This window comes from Nerophis ophidion, linkage group LG08 (assembly GCF_033978795.1).
Source record: "Nerophis ophidion isolate RoL-2023_Sa linkage group LG08, RoL_Noph_v1.0, whole genome shotgun sequence".
Classification (NCBI taxonomy): domain Eukaryota; kingdom Metazoa; phylum Chordata; class Actinopteri; order Syngnathiformes; family Syngnathidae; genus Nerophis; species Nerophis ophidion.
In genome coordinates, this window is record NC_084618.1 from 19,873,576 (window position 1) to 19,892,974 (window position 19,399).

Genomic DNA, 19,399 nt, shown 5'->3' on the forward strand with positions numbered 1-19,399 from the left:
CTTTTGCAGTGTAGAACATGTCTCCTGCAGTGTAGAAAATATCTCTCCAGTTTTGCTGCAAAATACAGTGATGCTCAGGTGTTACTAATAGAAGGACTTGTGGTCATCTCGGGGCAATCTGGACTGTTTGGTTAGATTGAATGCCCTGGGTGAATGAAAACCTTCATAGACACTAGTGGTCACTATTGGTCATTGCTACCAACAGGACTGTTTAGTCACTTTAATTTAGTTCGGGTTTTTTTTAGGTTATAGCTTAAAAAAATAATTAGCAGAGTAAACATCTTTAGGTTCACCACAAATAGGTCAACTAACAAAATGTGAACATGCTCTGTTATGTTTTTAGTATTCCTTTTTTTTCTTTTTGTGCTCATTTTAGGTTTTATATAATTTTAGTTTTTATATTGCATGAAACGCACAATCGTATTTTCTTCTCGTTTTCGAAGAAAATAATTATCTTTTTTCATTAGTATTTTACAAGACAGGAATGACTTTTTAATGGCTGTAGAAGGCAAAACTGGTGTGAAATTTACCCTTAATATGATAAAGGAGTGTTTGTGAAGATAAAATTATTGTATGTGCACAGTGCCCTACACAAAGTGTAAACATGTGTTTACAAATATCTTGCACTTGTTCAGTACTTGACAAAATGTATAAAAAAAAAAAAAAGTGTAAGACATTTTAAATATTTGCACACAATCGGCTCTATTTAAATGTCCTGCCTTCTTTGAAAGCACATTACGCAAAGTTCATGTTCCATAGGAATATGAACAAGAATATGTGGTAATAAACAGCACATTAGATTAATTTTTATAGCAACAAGGGTTCTAACTTGTTACTATAGAAAAAAAAATGGTTTGGAAAGAAAATAACTTGCAGGTTAAATTTAAAAACGAAAATAGTTTTTTGCAAATTCAGTTTATTTTCAGTATTTACTTACTTATTTACTTACTTTTGGCTTTACCCGTGTGCCTGCATGTATACACTGCAGCGTCACAGTTCATCGTGTGAAATATGTTACATAGTGTTTGTTGTCCACTGTAATGTCTTTATTACCCATCCATTTTCTATAGCGCTTACCTAGGGTCTCAAGTAAGCTAGAGCCTATCGCAGCTGAGTTAGGTCGAGAGACAGTGCCTTTATTATAATCGATCCCAAATATTACTTTTTCAACCAGGGAAACCAAGAGAAAGAAAAAAACACATAAGGATGTTTTTTTTTAATACATTGACTAATAGTACTTTAATCCATCATTTGAATCACAAAAACGCAAATGGTAATTGGACTGATGAATAAATTCCTAAAACAGTGAATCAGAATTGCAGTAATTACTTTGGTTGAGGCAAATTTTATCGCAGGATGTTTTCTAAATGAACTAAAATGTTTGCTCATTTCCAGCAAAATGCTTTCAAATCCTGGTAATTCTTATCCATTACTAATGAAAATGTTGCAACCCTTATAGAAAGCTCCATTTGCTACCTTTTACAACGATGTAAAATGTTATTTTATGTATTATATGTATGTATATACGTATGTATGTATGTATATGTATAAATGTGTATATATGTATGTTGAGATGACAGACAATATATGTATGCATATCGACATACATATGTGTATGTATGTATGTATACATATACATATATATATATATATATATATATATATATATACATATATATATATATATATATATACATACATATGTCTGCATGTGTGTGTATGTGTATATGTATGTATGTATGCATATGTACAGTATGTATATGTATGTAGGTATGCATATATGCATACATGCATATATACATATATATATATATACATATGCGTACATGCATATATGTATACACATACACACACGCAGACATATATACTGTATATATGTATGTATATATGCATATATATACATATACATATATACATATGTATGCATGTATGCATATATATGTTTTTATTTATTATATAATATATTATTACTGTATACTTTAAAAAGCATATATATAGTATGTATGTATATATGTTTTTTATGTATAATATATTATACACTGGGTGTGAGTTTTCCTTGCCCTTATGTGGGCCTACCGAGGATGTCGTAGTGGTTTGTGTTGTGGTTTGTGCAGCCCTTTGAGACACTAGTGATTTAGGGCTATATAAGTAAACATTGATTGATTGATTGATTGATATATGACAAAGCTTCGAACAATGGGAGACCGGGCTTTCTGCTCCGCTGCTCCCAGTCTGTGGAACGCTCTCCCTGACCACCTGAGGGCACCTCTGATTGTGGATGCTTTTAAAAAAGGCTTAAAAACCCATCTTTTTAAAAAAGCTTTTCTATAGACATGCATGCTGGTTGTAGCTATTGGGCTGTTTCTAGTTTTATATTTTATTTATTTTTATTATCACTATTTTTTTCACTGTGGCACTTTTGCTCAACGTAAAGTGCTTTTTACAAATAAAATCTATTATTATTATTATATATTACATTGTTGTATGTACCACATTATGATCCACATGATGATCCACATCATAGTCTACATTATGATCCACATCATGATCATCCACATTATCATCCACATCATGATCTACATTATGATCCACTTGAGGATCTACATTACGATCCACATTATGGTCCACATGAGGATCTAAATGATAATCTACATTATGACCTACATGAGAATCTACATGAAAATTCTACATTATGGTCCACATGATGATTTACATTATGATCCACATGATGATCTACATTTAGATCCACACGATGATCCGTATCTACATTATGATCCACATCATGGTATACATGATGATCCACAATATGATCTACATTATGATCCACATGACAAACTCCATGGTGATCTACATGATTATCTACACGATGATTAACATAATGATCCACATGATGATCTACATTTAGATCTACATTATGATCCACACGATGATCCATATCTACTTTATGATCCACATCATGGTATACATGATGATCCACAATATGATCTACATTATGATCCACATGACAAACTACATGGTGATCTACATGATTATCTACACGATGATTAACATAATGATCCACATCTTGGTCTACATGGTGATCCACATTATGATTTACAAATATGACCCACATGATGATCTACATGGCGATCTACATGATGACCGACATTATTATCTACATGATGATCTACGTAATAATCCACATGATGATCAACGCGATGATCTACATTATGATCCAAATTATGGTCTACATGATGATCCACATTATGATCAACAATTAGGACCCACATTATGATTTACATTATGATTCATATGGTGATCTAAATTATGATCAACATTATGATCTACATGATGATCCACATTATGATCTACAATTATGACCTACATGATGATCAACATCATGATCCACATGATGATGTACGCACATCATGATCTACAGTATGATTCACATGACAATCTACATTATGATCCACATGATGATGTACGTACATCATGATCTACAGTATGATCTACATTATGATCCACATGATGATGTACGTACATCATGATCTACATTTGATGTACATACATCATGATCCACATCATGATCTACATTTGATGTACATACATCATGATCCACATCATGATCTACATTATGATCCACATGATGATGTACATACATCATGATCCACATTATGATCCACATCATAGTCTACATTATGATCTGAATCATGATCCACATGAGGATCACGAGGCAGAGCGAGCACAACGCTCCAATTATCAGTGGATTAGAAAGAGCAGATTTTTTCCACATACTTCCATAAAGAAATTAATTTTCCGGCCTGATTGACTGATTATGATCTGTCAAACAATCACGGACCCACCTTTGTAGTCCCGAGTTCATCTTCACGTGGACATGATTGACTGATGATCTATCAATACTGCACGCTTGTGGAAACAAAAGACTTGACAAGATGGTGGAAATTTGCATAAGTTGTTTATTCATATTTGTACGTCTTCCTTGACTAGGTTTGTGTTGGTGGACCTCTGATGTCCCGCGTGAAGAAAGCCCTTAGCTCACTTGTTAGCCCACGGGAAGTGAAAGTGAAAGCATCACAGGAGGAGTGCACTGGAACCTTCCTCCTTCTCTTCCCAATTCAAACACCACCCTTATTATTATTATCATTATTATTATAATCATTATCATCATCGTCATTATTATTGTTAGTATTATTCTTATTTTTGGACGCCATATTGACACATCACACTGACGAAGTCCACATAAATAATGAAAGGAAGATTGGAACTGCTTTAACATTCTGAACAGTCCTTGTTCTCCTCCCACTTCATCTTCATCATCATCTTAATCATCACCCTCATCATGTTCATCCTCATTATCATCGCCATCATCATTGTCATTATCAACTTTGTCTTCATCAACATTTTAGTCTTCATCGTCATCATCAATGTCGTCATCATCATCGTCTTTGTCTTTATCGTCATCATCATTACCATCATCAGCTTCATCATCGCCATCATCATAAATATCTTCATATTCATCATCACCATCGTAATGAATAATAATAATCATGAATAAACATCACCATGCATTATCATCATGATTAATCATTGTCATCGGAATGATATTCATCAGGAATAATCATCATAATCATGAATAATAATGATAATCCTAAATACCTGTCATGGACAATTATCATCATGAATAATAATGATGATGATTGTCATCATCATAAATAATCATCATGAATAATAGTCACTATCATGAACAATAATCAGCATTATCATGAAAAATGGTCATCAAGAATAGTCATTATCATGAATAATAATTATCATCATGAATAGAAATCATCATCATACATAACAAACATAAATAATGATCATCATGAATACCAGTCATGAATCATTATCATCATGAATAACAATCATAAGTAGCAATGATGATGATCATCATAAATAATCATCATCTTCATGAATAATCCTCATCATTATCATGGATACTAATCAATATCATGAACAATAATCAGTGCTATCATGAAAAACGATCATCATCATGAATATTCAACATTATCATGAATAGTAATCATCACTATGAATAGTCATCATCATGCATAACAATCATGAATAATTGGCATCATCATGAATAATAATGACCCTCATTATCATAAGTAAACATCATGAATAAAAACCATCATTATCATGAATTGTAGTGATAATATTCATCATTGTGCATACTAATCACAATGCATAATAATTATGAATAATTTTGATCATCATAAATACCAGTCATGAATAATTGTCATCATCATCATGAATAATCATCATCATGAATATTAATAATCATCATGAATAATCACCATTTACATCATCAATAATCATGCCCATCGTCATGAATTATCATCATCATCTTCATATTTCTGTGTACATGAATAAACTCTGGACAAGGTACATGAATCGTACAGTGTTGGACTCTCAAGATATACTTTTGGGGAATATATTAATAATTCCAAGCTAAGAAAAAGAGAAAGATCATTATTTTTCAAGGAAAATCGAGAAGTAACAAAAACCATGCATGTGCTAACGTATCGTTTCCATGACAACCAACAGAAAAATAATGCTGTTATTATTTACAGAGTTATGTTGGCACCGTTTTCCTCCTCGCTGTGGGTGGGGGGGGGGGACACTTTTCAGCGTAACACTCGTCACCTGCCCGCTTGTTTCGCCTTTTGTTTTTGCTTGAATGCACACACAGGGACAGGAAACGAGTAAATCATGTGCAGACAAAATCAAATGTCAAGAAGGAAGTGAGAGGAGTTATGTGAAGACAAAATAAAACATGAAGAAAATTAGAGAAGACGATGGTGCGTAGGAAAGTTGAAACACGTCGCTTTTCCATGCCAATAATATTTGGTTGCACGCCGTGTCAGCGCATTCCTCGAGCGCGCTCGTGAGCACACGTGTCAGAAAAACATCCTTCAGACATCAAACATCAAATATTATCTCGGACTTCACGCTACTATTCGGGCCATGCGAGCAGAAGCTGCGCAGTAAAAAACATCAACGAGATATATTTGAAAAACAAATAGGGACAAAATACACACTTTTTTTTCCCCAGTCCTGTGAGAATCCTGCGAGTGACTGAAACATTAAGGAGCAGGACTGTTGCAGTGTCCTCAAACAAGCAGCAGGTAGCATCTGTGAGCAGATAATACTGCATCATCTCTTTCTTCTGTGAGCAGATAATACTGTAATAATATACCAAACCATGTTACTGTAATACACCACAAATATTAAATTAGTATACCATAAACACATTACATTGTTCTACTAGTTCATTATTTTTCTGTTTCAGCGTGTTCTACTTGATTATTACTTCCTGTTTGAGAGTGTTCTACTATTTGAAAACTTCCTGTTTGAGCGTTTTCTACTAGATCAGTACTTCCTGTAGGAGAGTGCTTTACTAGTTCATTACTTCCTGTTTAAGAGTGTTCTACAATTGGAAAACTTCCTGTTTTAGCTTGTTCTACTTGATCATTACTTCCTGTTTGAGTGCTTTCTACTAAAGCAATACTTCCTATTTGAGAATGTTCTACTAGATCTTTACTTCCTGTTTAAATGTGTTCTACTAGTTCATTACTTCCTGTTTGAGCGCTTTCTACTAAAGCAATACTTCCTATTTGAGGGTGTTCAACTAGATCATTACTTCCTGTTTGAGAATGTTCTACTATTTGAATACTTCCTGTTCGAGCTTGTTCTACTTGATCGTTAAATCCTGTGTGAGCGTGTTCTACTAGTTCATTACTTCTGTTTGAGCGCTTTCTACTAGAGCAATACTTCCTATTTGAGAATGTTCTACTAGATTTTTACTTCCTGTTTGAATGTGTTCTACTAGTTCATTACTTCCTGTTTGCGCGCTCTCTACTAGAGCAATACTTCCTATTTGAGTGTGACCTACTAGATTATTACTTCCTGTTTGAGAGTGTTCTACCATTTAAATACTTCCTCTTTGAGCTTGTTCTACTTGATCATTAAATCCTGTATGAGCGTGTTCTACTAGATCATTACTTCCTGTTTGAGCGTGTTCTACTTGTTCATTACTTCCTGTTTGAATGTGTTCTACTACTTCATTACTTCTGTTTGAGTGCTTTCTACTAGAGCAATACTTCCTATTTGAGAATGTACTACTAGATCTTTACTTCCTGTTTGAGCGTGTTCTACTACTTCATTACTTCCTGTTTGGGAGTGTTCTACTATTTGAACACTTCCTGTTTGAGCATATTCTACTAGATCATTACTTCCTGTTTGAGAGTGTTCTACTATTTCAATACTTCCTGTTTGAGCATCTTCTACAAGATCATTACTTCCCATGTGAGTGTGTCCTACTTCTTCATTACTTCCTGTTTGAACGTGTTCTACTAGTTGATTACTTGCTGTTTGAGTGTATTCTACTAGTTAATTACTTCCTGTTTTAGCATGTTCTACTAGTTCATTACTTCCTGTTTGTGCGTGTTCTACTAGTTCATTACTTCCTGTTTTAGCATGTTCTACTAGTTCATTACTTCCTGTTTGTGCGTGTTCTACTAGATCATTACTTCCTGTTAGAGAGTGTTCTACTTGATCATTACTTCCTGCGTGTTTGAGCGTGTTCTACTAGTTAATTACTTCCTGTTTAGGAGTGTTCTACTATTTGAATACTTCCTATTTGAGCGTGTTCTACTAGATATTTACTTCCTGTTTGAGTGTTCCACTATATTAACACTTCCTGTTTGAGTGTTTTCTACTAGATCATTACTTCCTGTTTGAGAGTGTTCTACTATTTGAATACTTCCTGTTTGAGCGTCTTCTACTAGATCATTACTTCCTGTGTGAGCGTGTTCTACTTGTTCATTACTTCCTGTTTGAATGTGTTCTACTAGTTCATTACTTCCCATTTGAGGGTATTCTGCTAGTTAATTACTTCCTATTTGAGAGTGTTCTACTAGTTCATTACTTCCTGTTTGAGAGTGTTCTACTATTTGAATACTTCCTGTTTGAGCGTCTTCTACTAGATCATTACTTCCTGTGTGATCGTGTTCTACTTGTTCATTACTTCCTGTTTGAATGTGTTCTACTAGTTCATTACTTCCTATTTGAGGGTATTCTGCTAGTTAATTACTCCCTGTTTGAGAGTGTTCTACTAGTTCATTACTTCCTGTTTGAGAGTGTTCTACTAGTTCATTACTTCCTGTTTGAGAGTGTTCTAATATTTAAATATTTCCTGTTTGAGCGTATTCTACTAGATCATTACTTCCTGTTTGAGCGTGTTCTAATATTTAAATATTTCCTGTTTGAGCGTATTCTACTAGATCATTACTTCCTGTGTGATCGTGTTCTACTCGTTCATTACTTCCTGTTTGAATGTGTTCTACTAGTTCATTACTTCCTATTTGAGGGTATTCTGCTAGTTAATTACTCCCTGTTTGAGAGTGTTCTACTAGTTCATTACTTCCTGTTTGAGAGTGTTCTACTAGTTCATTACTTCCTGTTTGAGAGTGTTCTAATATTTAAATATTTCCTGTTTGAGCGTATTCTACTAGATCATTACTTCCTGTTTGAGCGTGTTCTACTAGATCATTACCTCCTGTTCGAGAGTGTTGTACTATTTCAATACTTCCTGTTTGAGCATCTTCTACAAGATCATTACTTCCCATGTGAGTGTGTCCTACTTCTTCATTACTTCCTGTTTGAACGTGTTCTACTAGTTGATTACTTGCTGTTTGAGTGTATTCTACTAGTTAATTACTTCCTGTTTTAGCATGTTCTACTAGTTCATTACTTCCTGTTTGTGCGTGTTCTACTAGTTCATTACTTCCTGTTTTAGCATGTTCTACTAGTTCATTACTTCCTGTTTGTGCGTGTTCTACTAGATCATTACTTCCTGTTAGAGAGTGTTCTACTTGATCATTACTTCCTGCGTGTTTGAGCGTGTTCTACTAGTTAATTACTTCCTGTTTAGGAGTGTTCTACTATTTGAATACTTCCTATTTGAGCGTGTTCTACTAGATATTTACTTCCTGTTTGAGTGTTCCACTATATTAACACTTCCTGTTTGAGTGTTTTCTACTAGATCATTACTTCCTGTTTGAGAGTGTTCTACTATTTGAATATTTCCTGTTTGAGCATCTTCTACTAGATCATTACTTCCTGTGTGAGCGTGTTCTACTTGTTCATTACTTCCTGTTTGAATGTGTTCTACTAGTTCATTACTTCCCATTTGAGGGTATTCTGCTAGTTAATTACTTCCTATTTGAGAGTGTTCTACTAGTTCATTACTTCCTGTTTGAGAGTGTTCTACTATTTGAATACTTCCTGTTTGAGCGTCTTCTACTAGATCATTACTTCCTGTGTGAGCGTGTTCTACTTGTTCATTACTTCCTGTTTGAATGTGTTCTACTAGTTCATTACTTCCTATTTGAGGGTATTCTGCTAGTTAATTACTCCCTATTTGAGAGTGTTCTACTAGTTCATTACTTCCTGTTTGAGAGTGTTCTAATATTTAAATACTTCCTGTTTGAGCGTATTCTACTAGATCATTACTTCCTGTTTGAGCGTGTTCTACTAGATCATTACCTCCTGTTCGAGAGTGTTGTACTATTTGAATACTTCCTGTTTGAGCGTGTTCTACTAGATCATTACTTCCTGTGTGAGCGCTTTCTTCTAGATCAGGGGTCACCAATGTGGTGCCCGCGGGCACCAGGTCGCCCGTAAGGACCAGATGAGTCGCCCGCTGGCTTGTTCTAAAAATAGCTCAAATAGCAGCACTTACCAGTGAGCTGCCTCTATTTTTTTAATTGTATTTATTTACTAGCAAGCTGGTCTCGCTTTGCTCGACATTTTTAATTCTAAGAGAGACAAAACTCAAATAGAATTTGAAAATCCAAGAAAATATTTGAAAGACTTGGTCTTCACTTGTTTAAATAAATTCATTTATTTTTTTTACTTTTCTTCAAAGATGACACAAACCTTACCAATTGTTCGCAATCCTCACTGATGACAGTATTTCGCAAGCACCGTATTGTTCTACTAATTTCAGCAATCCTTGAACTTATCTTCGTTTGTTTACATGGACAATTTTCTCCGATGCTGCCACAGAAAGACTAATTTTACGCCACTCATTTTTGTCTCATTTTGTCCACCAAATATTTTATGCTGTGCACTGAATGCACAAAGGTAAGGTTTGTTGATTTTTATTGATTTGCTGGAGTGCTTATCAGGCATATCTGGTCAATCCATGACTGCAAGCTAATCGATGCTAACATGCTATTTAGGCTAGCTGTATGTACATTTTACATCATTATGCCTCGTTTGTAGGTATATTCGAGCTCATTTAGTTTCCTTTACTTATGTCCTCTGTGTATTTAATTTATATTTGCATGTCTCATGACACATTATCTGTATGTAATATTGGCTGCATTTCTGATAGTTGTTTGTGTGCCATGTTGTTCCAGACCACAGCAAACTAGCTTGCAAAGATTGTAATACATCCATTAAACTTGGACACACACATCTATATCTTTGGCCATTCTAAGCCAGTAATTTCCAGAAGTTATCTCATCCTGTGAGAAGTTATACTATTTTTTTCCTATGTTGTAAAAATGTGTAAAATAAATACTAAAATACAACATTTCTGTCAATGGAGATTTGCATCAGCCTTTGATAATAGGCCAATATGGCAAATATAGATCATGTGTTGCCTTCATTATAACACTTATATAAGGCTTTTAAGTTATATAAGTGTTAAGATTTTTATTTTTTGTTTTTTGGTCCAATATGGCTCTTTTAACGTTTTTGGGCGATACTTCAAGTATGGGTCTGGATCGGGTGCACGGGTAGTTCCAGTATCATTACGGATCATACCAATACTGAAACCGAAAAACGTCAATACATTGTCACATTATTGATCACAATTCCAATCAGACTGAAGTCCAATTCAAAGTTGAAATAATTTCCTGATTACTTTAAAATATTTGGCACTAAATGAAGTCAATAGCACAGAAAAAAAGGAAACATAAACAAAAACTGCTTGAAATCATTTGATTTTGCACTTAAACTTATTTCCTGAGTTTGTAAACAATAACAGGAATGACAAAGAAAAGATGATGTGATAGTAAAAATATTGGTCCGTTTACTGTAGTATTGATCATAAACTGGTATTATACTTGGTATCATTACTCTCAATATTCGCATCGCTACGCCTACCTTGGTTTACGATCAAGAGCTATAGCTTAGCGGTGAGCATGACTTCCTGTATAGCATGTTTACCTTAACGTGGACCTCGACCTAAACAAGTTGAAAAACTTATCCGGGTGTTACCATTTAGTGGTCAATCGTACGGAATATGTACTGTACTTTGCAATCTACTAATAAAAGTTTCAATCAATCAATCAAAACCTCTTCCACGTCCTCCATTGATAATAATACTTGTGGACAACTTACTTTATTTGCCTCCGTGCGGGCGAGGATCATTTAGAAAAAAAATAGATATAGCTTTGCACTGTGGAGGGAGGTTAGCCACCAGCAAGGAAGCGACATTGCACTCAGCTAGGATGTGTCATAAACGTGGATTATGACATAATATTAAAATGTCTATTATCAGCTAAATTAATATCAATTATATCTTAAATTTTGTATATATATATATTTATATATACTCATATTTATATGTGTATATATATATATATATATACATATATACATACACACATATATATATATAAACTTCTAGCATATATATATATCTATATATATATAGATATATATATACATATATATATAAACTTCTCTTATCAGCTAAATTAATGTCATTATATCTTAAATCATATATATGTATATATATATATACATATACATACACATATATGTATATATGAATTAAATTATAGAAATTATATATATATATAAAAATTCAAGATTTATTGATATTAATTGAGCTAATAATAGAGATTTTATATATATACATATATGTGTGTGTGTGTGTGTGTGTGTGTGTGTGTGTATGTATATATAGTGTATTTGACTCAAGATTCCAAGAATACATTATTTTATTAATTTTTATATTCTGTTGTATTTACTAACTTAGATTTCAGCAAAAGCTTCTGAACTGAGGGTCCATGACCCCTAGGGATCCGCAGAGGTATTGCAGGGAGGTGAGGAAATCTTTGGTTGATAAGAATTTTTAAAAATATATATATGTATCTATTTACTCTCCCTGTGCAACTTTTCCAAGAACGTCGCTAAGATAATTATATTTTATCCATAGATAACTAGCAATTAGCGTTCTGGCTAGCAGCTGGCGATTAGCCGCTCTATACTGTAGTAAGTGAACATTTTAGTATTGCACAAATACACTGTACTTTTAGGAGAGTATATACCTTTATACTACATATGCAAGTAAGGGTCCCCACTTGGTCTCTTAGTCACTGGATACGGTTAAGGACTTGGGTTCTTTCAAAGCAGGGGTGTCCAAACTTTGAATTTTTCCCATCATGCTTTGCAATGGGTGTGGCTATGAATATTTTTACGGTGCATGCTCGTTTTTGATAATATCCACTAATGGATTTGTTGTTGGTTGTTTTTGCAGCATGACTAGAGAAGGTTGTTTGCATTGGGTCATATAAGCGAATGCTGTGGTTTGTTTTGGTCAGAGTCCTCACAATGTCTGACTTGCCATTGTAAAGACGCCGTAGTTTGGACACCCCTGCTTTAGAGGACATGCCAAGTCACTGGAATTCTGTCTGCCGGTGCAATATTTTTACCTCTCCAATATTTGCGTCGCGTTTCTGTTCTTGACGGCGCAGCTGTGGTCACATGGCAAAAGAATACGAGCGTGAAGTGCGCACTTTTCTAACAACCTCTCAGGTGTGAACCAAAGTAGCAAAAAAAAAAAAAAAGTCCCCGAAAGAAAAAGTGTCCATGTAGTTTTCGTAAAGCAGCATTAAAAGTCTTCAGTCGAACCAAAGTCACCTGGCGAGTTCTCGCCGGTCTCAGGTGCGGCCGGCAGGTGGAGGAAGGTGTCCAACATGGCCGCCGTTAAGTGCTCCACTTGATGGGACATCTTGCGCGTGAACAGAAACGTGCCTTCCCTGACCCCCCGTGGACCGGGCCGGGCCCTAGCACAGGCCGATGTACTTGAGATTGTTCTGGATGATCACGTCCGTGACGGCGTCGAACACAAACTGGATGTTGCTGGTGTCGGTGGCACAGGTGAAGTGCGAGTAGATCTCCTTGGTCTCCTTGTTGCGGTTCAGGTCCTCGAACTGCCGCTGGACGTAGACGGCCGCCTCCTCGTAGGTGTTCTGGCCCTTGTAGTCGGGGAAGCACAGCGTCAGCGGGATGCGCTTGATCTTCTCCGCCAGCAGGTCCTTCTTGTTGAGGAAGAGGATGAGCGACGTGTTGGTGAACCAGTTGTTGTTGCAGATGGAGTCGAACAGGCGCAGACTCTCCGCCATGCGGCTCTGAAAGGAGGACAAGAAGACTTTTTAGAGCGACAAGACCAAGCCGGTGCAGGGGGACGGGATCCAGATCCAGATCCACGGCCACCCTGACAGGGATAGGCAGTGGAAGATGGAGGGACGGAAGAACGAGGGATGGAGAACCTTAGTCCAAGGTCGCTTGGCAGGACTGTCAATAGAAGATCACGGAAATAAGTCTTGGACTCGGTCAACTTTGGATCAATGTTTACTAAATAACAATTTGCAAGTATTCACCTTTTACTCTGCCAAATCATAGTGAATAATCTGCAAATATAAGATATCTACTTGACAAAATCATAATAAATACTCTGCAAATGTAAAATATTTACTTGACAATATATTAATAATTAATAGTCTACAAATACAAGATATTTACTTGACAAAATCATAAAAAAGGATAGTCTACAAATATAAGATATTTACTTGACAAAATCATAATAAATAATAGTCAACAAATATAAAATATTTACTTGACAAAATCATAATAAATGATAGTCTACAAATAAATAATATTTACTCGACAAAATCATAATACATTGCAGGGTTTCCCAAACATTTAAGAAAGAATTACGGCTGCCACAAATAAAAATTTCAAAAATCGTACTAAATAATCTGCAAATATAAAATATTTACTTGACTAAATCATAATAAATAATCTGCATTGTCAAGTATTTACTTGACAAAATCATAATAAATAATAGTCTACAATATAAAATATTTACTTGACAAAATTATAACAAATAATAGTCAACAGATATAAAATATTTACTTGACAAAATCATAACAAATGATAGTCTACAAATAAAATATATTTATCCGACAAAATCATAATAGTCTTCAAATTTAAGAAATTTTCTTGACGAAATCACAATAAATAATCTGCAAATATAAAATTTTTACTTGACGAAATCCTAATGAATAATAGTCTACAAATCTAAGATATTTACTTGACAAAATCATAATAAATAATAGTCTACAAATCTAAGATATCTATTTGACGAAATCATAATAAATAATAGTCTACAAATATGATATATTTACCCGACAAAATCATAATGAATAAAAGTTTTCAAATTTGAGAAATTTACTTGACAAAATCATAATAAATAATCTGCAAATATAAACTTTTTACTTGATAAAATCATAATAAATGATCTGCATTGTCAAGTATTTACTTGACAAAAATATAATAAATAATAGTCTACAAATATAAGATATTTACTTGATAAAATCATAATAAATGATCTGCATTGTCAAGTATTTACTTGACAAAAATATAATAAATAATAGTCTACAAATATAATATATTTACCCGACAAAATCATAATGAGTAAAAGTTTTCAAATTTAAGAAATGTACTTGACAAAATCAAAATAAATAATTTGCAAATATAAACTATTTACTTGATAACATTATAATAAATGATCTGCATTGTCAAGTATTTACTTGACAAAAACATAATAAATAATAGTCTACAAATATAAGATATTTACTTGACAAAATGCTAAAAAATAATTGTCTACAAATATAAGATATTTAGTTGACAAAATCATAATAAATAATAGTCTACAAATAAAATATATTTACTCAACAAAATCATAATAAATAAGTCTTCAAATATAAAATATTTACTTGACAAAATCATAATAAATAATATTCTACAAATATAACATATTTACTTGAGAAAATCATAATAAATAATAGTCTTCAAATTCAAGAAATTTACTCGATGAAATCATAATAAATAATCTGCAAATATAAAATATTTACTTGACAAAATCAGAATAAGTGATCTGCATTGTCGAGTATTTACTTGAGGAAATCATAATAAATAATAGTCTACAAATATAATTTTTTTTGACAAAATCATAATAAATAATAGTCTATTAATAGTCTTTATATTTACGATATTTACTTGACAAAATAAATAATAAATAATTTGCATTGTCAAGTATTTACTTTAAATAATAGTCTACAAATAGAAGATAATTATTTGAAAAAAATCATAGTAAAAAATTGTCTACAAATATATTTACTCGACAAAATCATAATTAATAATAGTTGTCACACCGCGGTGAGGGAAGTCCTGTTTTGGGGTTGTCTGGCAAACTACCTGTTTTATGTGGAAAATGTAATCCTTTTGCCCTTCCACCTGTGACACTGGTCTGATGTCTCTCCTGATTGCCTGATTGTGTCCACCTGTGTCACCCTCCCTCATGTGTATATAGTCCTCGTCCCCCCCTGTCTTGTTGCCAGAGTATATCGTCTCGTCTTGTACCTCCAGCCGGCTGTCACAGTCTTGTCAAAGTCGATAAGTACTGCCTTGATTTATTCTTTGTAGATTTTTCTTAGCTCTTTATAGAGTAGTTTCTGTTTATAGCGATTTGTCTCTCGCTCTTTGTGGGCGATTTTCCTTTTGTGAAGCTTATCATGGATTGTTGTTATTAGATCAGTGTCAGTTTCAATCGTTTCCCGTCTGCAACTGAGTCCTCATTCCTGCCAAGTCCTAACCATGGTTTTCAAATTTAAGATATTTACTCAACAAAATCATGATAAATAAAAATCTTCAAATATAATTTTTTACTTGACAAAATCATAATAATCTGCAAATATTAAATATTTACTTGACACAATAATAATAAATAATGGTTACAAAATATAAGACATTTTACTTGACAATCATAAAAAATAATAGTCCACAAATATAAGATATTTAGTTATATAATCATACAAAGAAATATGCAAAGATAAAACATTTACTCCACAAAATCATACTAAATAATCTGTAAGTATAAGAAATGTACTTAACAAAACCATAATAAATTAATATCTTATATTTGCTTATTCAACACAATTATAATAATCTGCAAATATAAATCATATACTTGACAACCATACTAAATAAACTGCAAATTTGATATATTTACTTGAAATATTATCTGCAAATATAAGATATGTACTGGACAAAATGACACAAAAAAATCTGCAATTATAAGATATTGACAAAATCAAACAAAATAATTGGCAAATATAAGATATGTTTTTAACAAACTCATAATAAATAATATGCGAATATGAATAATTTACTTGACAAAATCATAATCTGAAAATTTAAGATCTTTTCTCGACAAAATCATAGTACATAATATGCAAATATATAAGATATTAACTTGACAGAATTGTACTAAATCTGCAAATTCAAGATATTGTCAAAATAATTATGCTCTGCAAACATAAGCTGTCTACTTGACAATATCATAATACATATTCTGCAAATATAAGATATTTACGTGACAAAATCATAATAAATCTGCAAATGTGAGATATTTACTTGACAATATCATACAAAAAAACTCTAAGATATGTTTTTGACCAAATATAAATACTTTACTTGACAAAATCATAATTTGCAAATGTAAGATATTTACTCGACAAAATCATAGTACGTAAAATGCAAATATATAAGATATTAACTTGACAGAATTGTACTAAATCTTGAAATATAAGATATTTACTTGACAAAATCGTACTAAATAATGTGCAAATATCTAAGATATTAACTTGACAAAAATGATAATAAATATGCAAATAAAATATATTTATTTGACAAAATAATCAGAAAATATAAGATATTTACTCCACAAAATCAAACTAAATCTGCAAGTATGAGACATTTACTTGACACAATCCTCCTAAATAATATGCAAATATAAGATGTATTTGACTAATTCAAAATAAATAATATGCAAATACAAGATATTTACCTGACAAAATCATAATGCTCTGCAAATATAAAATATTTACTTGACAAAATCATATTCCGCAAATAAGATATTTACTTGACAAAAATCATAATAAATATGCAAATATAAGATATTTACTTGATAATTATAATGAATAATCTGTAAATATATTTACTTGACAAAATCATAATAAATAATCTGAAAATATAAAAATATCTGACAAAATCGCAATAAATAATAGTCTACAAATATAAGATACTTACTAGGCACGGTCTAAATAAATATATCTGCAAATATAATATATTTACCTGACAAAATCATAATAAATATTCTGCAGATATAAGATATTTACTCAAAATCATACTTTGGACAACTAAAAAAACATTGTGACGACACCATAACTTGTCTTATTGTTTCTCATCACATGTTGAATGACACTAAGCAACGCACATTTTTCATATTTTAATACCTTTTGAACATTTTAACAAGCCTGACATCTCCCACTAACACTCATATATTTTCGGAATCCAACCTTCAAACTGGAATCACACTTGGGCTTTTTCCTCACTGGCTCTCATCGAAGGCGGACACTCCCTCCCCCTGCCCCTTATGTCTTGCCACCTCTTTTTGCACTGCTCTCTAAAACCTAAACAATGGAAGTGATCAACTGGTCTCTCAACAAAATCTCAGGTTTTTTTTTTTTTTTTTCAATGTGAACAAAACAAACCATTAAAATATTCAAACAACGCCAGCAGACACCTAAAAGTTAGTTTTAATAAGCCCTTTAAATCATCCGGCAGATGTAAAATTAGAAAATGATATTGCTGAATAGACAAGTGATATTTGTGCGAATGACAATACACATATGTTGACACACACTCGTAGGATGGAGCTGCAACACGATAGCTTCCTCTCCCACATATATTTTTCCGTGCAACATTCTTTTAAGACCTGCTAAATGAAGACACCAAATAGCCCCCGCAGAACAGTTGTAGTCTTGCTAAATCACACTGTGTGTTAAATTTGCATCTTCTCATCCCATTATTGCTGGCATTCTGATGATTAGCATATGTTTTGCATATTCTTAAAGACAAACACAATAAGTGGACTGTATGCTCACTAAAGACACACAATCCTCTGCTCACAAGTTTAGTCGAATACTTGACAAAATTACACACAAAAATCTGAAAATATAAGATATTGACAAAATCATACAAAATAATTGGCAAATATAAATAATTTACTTGACAAAATCATAATCTGCAAATTTAAGATGTTTCCTCTACAAAATCATAGTACATAATATGCAATTATATAAGATTAACTTTACAGAATTGTATTAATTAATCTGCAAATATAAGATATTAACTTGACAAAATCTTACTAAATAATATGCAAATATAAGATTAACTTGACAAAATTATAATAAATCTGTAAATACAAGATATTTGCTTGACAAAATTATGCTCTACAAATATATTTACTTGACAAAATCATAATTAATAATATACAAATATAAATATTTTACTTGACAAAATCATAATCTGCAAATTTAAGATATTTACTCTACAAAATCATAGTACATGATATGCAAATATATAAGATATTAACTTGACAGAATTGTACTAATTAATCTGCAAATATAAGATATTTACTTGACAAAATCTTACTAAATAATATGCAAATATAAGATTAACTTGACAAAATTATAATACATCTATAAATACAAGATATTTACTTGACAAAATTATGCTCTACAAATATATTTACTTGACAAAATCATAATAAGTAGTATGCAAATATAAATATTTTACTTGACAAAATCATAATCTGCAAATATATTTTCTTGACAAAATCATATTAGTCTAAAAATATAATATATTTACTCAACAAAATCATAACAAATACAAATATTCAAATTTAAGATATTTACTTGATGAAATCCTATGTTGTAAATAATCTGCAAATATAAAATATTAACTTGACAAAATCGTAATAAATAATAGTTACAAAATATAAGATATTTACTTGACAATCATAAAAAATAATAGTCCACAAATATAAGATATGTAGTTATATAATCATACAAAAAGTAAATATAAATTGACAAAATCATAAATAATCTGCAAATATAAGATATTTTCTCGACAAAAACACACAACAAAAATC

At 32.3% G+C, this 19,399-nt stretch overlaps 1 protein-coding gene across 1 annotated transcript in view; it reads right to left on the bottom strand.

Annotated features, from left to right (window-relative positions):
- Positions 1-3,936: 3,936 nt before the first annotated feature.
- The window catches only part of gnaz (guanine nucleotide binding protein (G protein), alpha z polypeptide), a 59,849-nt gene continuing 44,386 nt past the window's right edge, over positions 3,937-19,399 (bottom strand). Inside the window, exon 3 of the mRNA XM_061907973.1 lies at positions 3,937-13,469. Within this exon, the coding sequence (XP_061763957.1) occupies positions 13,125-13,469 (345 nt within the window). The 3' untranslated portion in view covers positions 3,937-13,124. The remainder of the gene's footprint in view (positions 13,470-19,399) is intronic.